The 6,424-nt window shown below is 48.2% G+C and overlaps 1 protein-coding gene across 1 annotated transcript; it reads right to left on the bottom strand.

The window, feature by feature from the left end:
• Positions 1-3,962: 3,962 nt before the first annotated feature.
• LOC133915103 (protein GRAVITROPIC IN THE LIGHT 1-like) lies at positions 3,963-6,139 on the bottom strand. Its single transcript, XM_062358121.1, has one exon. It carries the CDS (start codon positions 5,941-5,943, stop codon positions 4,534-4,536), a length of 1,410 nt encoding a protein of 469 aa, XP_062214105.1. The 5' UTR covers positions 5,944-6,139; the 3' UTR covers positions 3,963-4,533.
• Positions 6,140-6,424: the final 285 nt, after the last annotated feature.

The following is a 6,424-nucleotide window of genomic DNA, read 5'->3' as shown; positions in this document are numbered from 1 at the left end:
ATCTATCCAGCGCTTGATCGAAACTACGATACCATCTCACAGAACATCAGACTATTCACCCTAGTTGTGAATTATCTATCCAGGTTGGTCACTGAACCCCCTTGTGTCATCAAATTTCCCTACGCACATAAGGTCCGAACTGCCTTCTTGCCCGTGCGTTGCCTGCTTAGGCCACCATGCACGCTCCAGCAGCCCACCTGGTGCACCATCAACACACGAGCCGCCGTTCCATGCGCCACAACGCCCACGGGCTGCCTCCAGGCCGCTCCACCAACCACATATGCCAACACTAAATAAGTTTTTTTTATATTTTTTAACATAAATAATTAAATAAATGTATTTTAAATAAAAAGATTTTAAAAATAGACCCTTACCGTCCTCTCTTACCACCTCCCGCTAGAACAGTATATCGCCAACAATACTGTTCATATGAGTATTTTTTTGTTCTGTCTTCTCTGTATAAAATATTAGTCTTTTGTTGCTCCAAAATTTTAGAACTTTTTTTACGTATTTCATAATCCATGTGCAACCCATTTTAATTAGATTCACTCAAAAAGCATGTGCAGAATTTAAACTAAAATTCTCTAAAAAAATACTACTTTTATAACTTCTAACAATTGTTAGGGTCTCAAATAAAATTTCAAAAATCTGAAAAAATCACTAATATTATTTTTGGGACTGAGTTCCTAGATAAGGTGAGCCTTCGGATACGGGGATATCGAATGGCACTCAGAACGACACGTGTTGGAGACGGAACGGTTTTTGATACCTCTTCCGGTTGCACTGTGGCTCTATTTATAGCCCGTACCTGGCAATCACAGGTGTTGTTTACAAATCATACCCCCTCACCTGCTACATTCTCGAAATATCTAGGGGCATTATGGTACAAATGAGCATAATCACATAATTACAGCAGTACCCTAGGCAACCGAAATCGGGCCTACTGTGTCGAGGTGATTCATCTCTCCAAAGGGTATCGAAGCCTCCTCCGCTCAGATGCCCGTCGGATAGCCTTCGTCCACCGGAGAAGGTCAGCTTGTGTCTTCGCCCGCTACGAACGCTGCAGATTGTAAGTCCGGGCTTCGCTCTTCAGTCGAAGGTCTCCTTCGACTTCGTCAGTATGGGAGGTCGAAGATGCGAGCGCGCCTACACCCTTCGACCAACGTAGCTCTACGATCTTCGCCACTAGCAGATGAACTTCCTGTAACAAAATCACAAAGGCTATCACGCAGCATTTCCAGTAGACTTCGCGGTTCCCTTCGAAGTGGGGGGCGGAAGATCATCCCCAATAGTAGCCTCCTACTGGTAAGGTTTATCTTTGATAGGCCGAGCCTGTAGCCTACGAGATATCTCAACGCCGTTCCCTTCGGCCTGTCGAAGTCTACTGGGGTCAATGCATGCCGTTGATTTTTATTGCTGTGTATAAGGTTTTTTTTATTGATTGACAGACGGCTCCTTGGTAACTGCCGAAAGGTCTCAGTAACTGCCTGCACTTAATGTTCTTGATGTATACCGAAGCATGGTTTTTAGTGCCGATTCAATTTTTGATGCGGGCAATTGTAACCGCCACCGCCTTGCACTATAAATATCACACCGCTGTCAATATTTTTTACCCCGCCTTTGCTGAAGCCGTCGCTCTCGTACGAAGTCGACTAAACTTTCTCGAGCCTTTCGGAGGAAGCCCCCGGTTCTCAACTCTTCGCGCAATCTGCTGTTCGAGTCAATCTCTTTGGACCAGATGGCGCCGAAGCTTCGATCTTCTCGCCCGAAAACTTACTGGATCGGGCAGTCTAAGGTGGACAGCGAAGTGCTGGCTGGCCTTGTGAGGGAAGTTTTAATTAGCGAAGTTTTGAAGGTCCGGCTCCCCGGGCGACAGGAGACACCAGAGCCGACGGATGACGAGGCTGTTATGTTTGTGCATTACTTTCGAGCGGGTCTTCGCCTCCCGTGCGATGAGATGGTCATTAAAGCACTGAAATTGTTCAAAGTCTATCTCCATCAACTGACCCGCAACGCAATAGTGAGGATGGGGCTCTTCGCCTGGGCAGCTCATTCGGAAGGTGTGAAAGCATCCACCAGGGCCTTCGCTGCCACACACCAACTTCATCACCAACCCAAGCCAGCCTTCGCTCGCGGAGTTCAGAGCGAGGCTCACTCTGGGTGCTTGAATTTCGCGTATCGCGCTGGGCTATCTACGCCCGTCGTGGTGTATACGAACAAATGACCTAGTGACTGGACCCAATGGTGGTTCTACCACAAGGTGGACACCGAGGAATATCTCGTATCAAAATGCGAAGAGGTGAAGGGAAACCGCGCACCAGATGTGCGATTGAAGTCATCGCAACAAACGGCTCGTCGATATCCCCATATCCGAAGGCTCACCTTGTCTGGGAACCCAGTTCCAACAATTATTCTTATATGATGGACTAATTTTTAAAATTATTTGCGGACATATGTTATATTGTGAAAAAATAAGTTCATTTGTAATGCTCTATTTATATGTATTTTTATCATTTAATGTGACATTCTTCTTTTAATTCAATTTGAATTCAAACATATACACCCCTTGATTGCATGGTACAATAAAATATTACATAAGACTAAGATAGTATATTGAGATACATTATTTCTAGTCATACTGAATTGATAATACCCTCATAAACTGTAACTACGATGGTACGATACACGTAGCATACGATACATGAATAACTTACGTGAAATACATTAACAGTAACAAACTCAATGATCTGTACTTGTTGAACCACCCTTCCCGTGAGATGTCTTCAAACTCTCCTTCTTTTTCTCTACCTTTAGAGTACCAGCTGACTCTTTGTTTTGAGAGCTACCTCAACACATGCATGTCCAACACAATCTCTTCCATAGCAACCGGGTCCGAATTCAGATCAAATTGAATTAAAAGAAGAATATCATATAAAATAATAAAAATACATATAAATAGAACATTACAAAGGAACCTATTTTTTCAGTATATAACCTATGGCTGCAAATAATTTTGAAAATTAGTCCATCATATAAGAAGAATATTAGTGATTTTTTTCTTCAGATTTTTGTAAATTTATTTAAGATTCTAAAAATTGTTAAAACTTATAAAAGTACCATTTTTTTTTGGAGAATTTAAATTTAAATTTTACACAGCTTTTTGGGTGAATATAATTAAAATGGGTTACATATGGATTATAAAATATGTAAAAAAAAAATTATAGCTGGTAAGGATCTAACCGTCCTATGAGAAGGCAGTAAGGATTTATTCATGCAAATCTTTTCTTCAGAGTATATTTATTTAATTATTTATGTTAGAAAATATAAAAAAAATCACACCAAACTCCAGTACTCTGGTATGTTGATCCTGCGTGCCTTGGGCCAGCCTCCCGTGCTATGAACCGGCTCATATTTACGAGGATATCTGGTTACAGCAATCTTACTAAGATTTCACCTAGAATGCTACTAAATTTTATCATATACTGCTAATAAATATAAAATCTTATACATAATTAAATAAGTATAAAATCTTATATATAATTAACTTCGTATGATTATTCGACACATGTAACATAACCGATACAAGCTTCTGTTTTACCCCCTTTCTCTTTTCCGGCAGTTTTATGGGGATGGGGATCTGTTCTCAAAGACATCCTGACGGAAAAGAAAGACAAAATATGGATTCTCTTGACCTTAACAGCCTAACTGCTCTGCCATGGTCATCATCATGCATTCATGCTTTTGAGGGAGTGTCTAATTTTTCAACCGATTGGCATTTTATTACCTTTCATTTCAACCGATCAACATTTGACGATTCACAAAATTACATTTCAATCGCTTCTCTGAACCATCAGGTCAACATCCAACAACTCACATAGCATTGCAATTTTAAGCTGTTAGTTGTAATTGTAGGTTTTTGAGAGTAACAATTTTTTTAGGCAACTGGAAATTAGCAAAGGTGTTTATGCAGTGAACAAGATACATCTCTCTGTATGTGATGTAAGTTCTAATCTTCATACAAATTAAGCAAAGATGATGATGAGTTTCCATGGCCATAACCTAAAATCTTGACTGTCACCTGGCCCAGCAAGAGAGAAACTGAAGCAGCAGCCCCTTGCAATGCATAACAGACTAGCAAGTAGCAACACATCATAAATGCCTTCGATTATGATGAGAGGTGCTCCTTGATGTCATGCCAACAGAATGGTCCATTGCCCTCCTACCTACACAGTCAAATCTGCATGACTGCATCTGATCAATTTTACTGATCACAACATGAATTAGGAAACGATTATGTTGCTTACCAAACGATGATTATACATTAAATTCCAAGCCCCTTACACATGGATTATGGATTACTTCGGAGAAAGAAGCAATCTAACTAAGCAGCAGTGAAAATCCGAGGAGCTAGTGCAGTACAACTCTCACTGTTCTTCACCAATGAGTTGCTGCTGCTGCTCCAGCTCCAGCTCCAGCTCCAGCATGGCATGTTGGCATCAACCAACAATGGGAGGTGATCCATTCATGCGTCTGTCACGGTCGGCCACCACGCGGCACGAGGTAGACCCGGGCGCGCACCACGGCGCCGTTGCCCAGCCGGAACCCGGGCGCGACCGCGAATCCGACGACCATGCCAGCGCCAGCGCGCGGGGGCGCGCCGGTCACGCTCTCCATGTACTCTGGGTGGAACTCCGCGCCGCGGCCGGCCTCGAAGTGGCTGGGCGGCGGCTCGAGCGCGAACGCCAGCAGGTGCAGCATCCACACGGCCTTGGCCGCGCGCAGGAACTCGCCGTAGAACGGCGTCCGCGGGTGCGCGCCGCCGGTCACCACCCTCCGGTGCTCGCCGTCGCCTAGGATGGCCTCCTCCACGCGGGGAGGCAGGAGGGACGCGAACTTGCTCGCGGCGTAGCGGCCGAGGGCGCAGGTCGGGAGCACGCCCAGGAGCTCGGCGGGCTCCATCCCGCGCATGTCGCGGAACTGCGTGTACCGCTCCCGCCGGAACGCGGCGGGGTCGAGCAGCGAGGAGAGGGAGCCGTCGAGGTAGAAGGACTCATGCTCAAAGCCGCCGAGGAGGGCGCGGGTGACGTGCGCCTCGAGCGCGTGCTTGGCGACCTGCGGGGAGGAGACCGAGATCTTGGTGAGGGACCGGGTGGCCGCCGCGAGGTCCACCCCCGCCGAGCGCATCAGGTGCAGCAGGTGCCCCGCTAATGCCCGCGTCGCCGCGCGGGCCTGCTCGGCGCATGAGGTGAACAGCTCCGCCGTCGGCGCGCCGCCGGAGCCGTTCTGCTTGGACGGGTGGTGGCGCGCGTTGCGGCGGCTGGTGGCGACGGCGAGCTTCTCCTTGAGGCCGTCGACCTCGTCCTGCTTGGCCTGGAGCTGGTGCCGGAAGTCGTCGAGCGCGGCCTCGTAGGGCGCGACGGCCTCGCGGAGCGGGGGCGCGGCAGGGTTGGGGCGGGGGATGTGGCCCGCGGCCGCGGAGCGTCGGAACCGGTCGCGGAGGCGCGCGAGGTGGCGGAGCTCGGCGACGACGGCGGCGTCCGCGGTGCGCATCTTGTCGGGGTCCCAGGGGCAGTGAGCGCCCTGGAGCGCCGCGTACGCGCGCCGCACGCCGGAGACCGCGTCGAACACCTCCGCCATCAGCGCCTCCGCGTCGCGCGCGCGCTCGGCCCCCTTAGCCTCCTCCGCCACCTTCCTCTTCTCCTCCTGCCCCTCCTCCCAGATCTTGAGCTTCTCCTCCTCGTCCTCCTCCTCCACCACCTCCGCTGCAGAGGGGGAACGCCGGCACTTCTCACTGCCCGAGACGGCGTCGGCGAAGGGGTCGTCCTCCTCCGGGTCGCTGCCGCTGGAGTCGCGGAGGGTGTAGCTGCAGGCGAGGCGGTTGGAGAGGCAGGAGGAGGCGACGCGGTGGATGAGGTCGCCGACGGTGACCGACTTGCTCGCCATTTCTTGCTCGTCCTCCCTCCCTCGTGCTGTTTGACTGTGATCAATGTGCTGAGCAGAAAAGATTCCGTGCCAAAATTGGGAGTGTGGGTGGGTCGTCGATTTAAGAGGCCAGCCCCGACAGGGGAGCCAAATTCAGGATACAGATGCCCTGTGGAATGGAGCGTGGCTACACCAAGACAAACACACTGACGTGGGAGCTTCCGCTTATTTAGGGTGTTTGGTTTCATATAGTTACTGGTTGAATTTTATGTGTTGTAATAATATAATTTATTGGATGAATCTATAATAAACTTTTCGATGAATTCTTATAATGTACGGTCCAAACTCTAAACGTATATCTGCTAAGATTTTTTTTTTACCTCTGATTCTCTGAATGTCTGTGAAGCTGATTACTTGATCCTAATGATCTAGTGCAATTAATAGGAAATATCTTCCCATGAGGTTTTAGATTGTCTCCTTAGTTATGTATTCTTTCTGGTCT

The sequence above is a fragment of the Phragmites australis genome, chromosome 4 (genome assembly GCF_958298935.1).
Source record: "Phragmites australis chromosome 4, lpPhrAust1.1, whole genome shotgun sequence".
NCBI lineage: Eukaryota > Viridiplantae > Streptophyta > Magnoliopsida > Poales > Poaceae > Phragmites > Phragmites australis.
The sequence above is the reverse complement of the archived record's forward strand: the minus strand, read 5'-3'. Positions and strand labels throughout refer to the sequence as shown.

Excerpts from the sequence above, each read along its gene's own strand:
- LOC133915103 (XM_062358121.1), bottom strand. The coding sequence starts at position 5,943 with ATGGCGAGCAAGTCGGTCACCGTCGGCGACCTCATCCACCGCGTCGCC.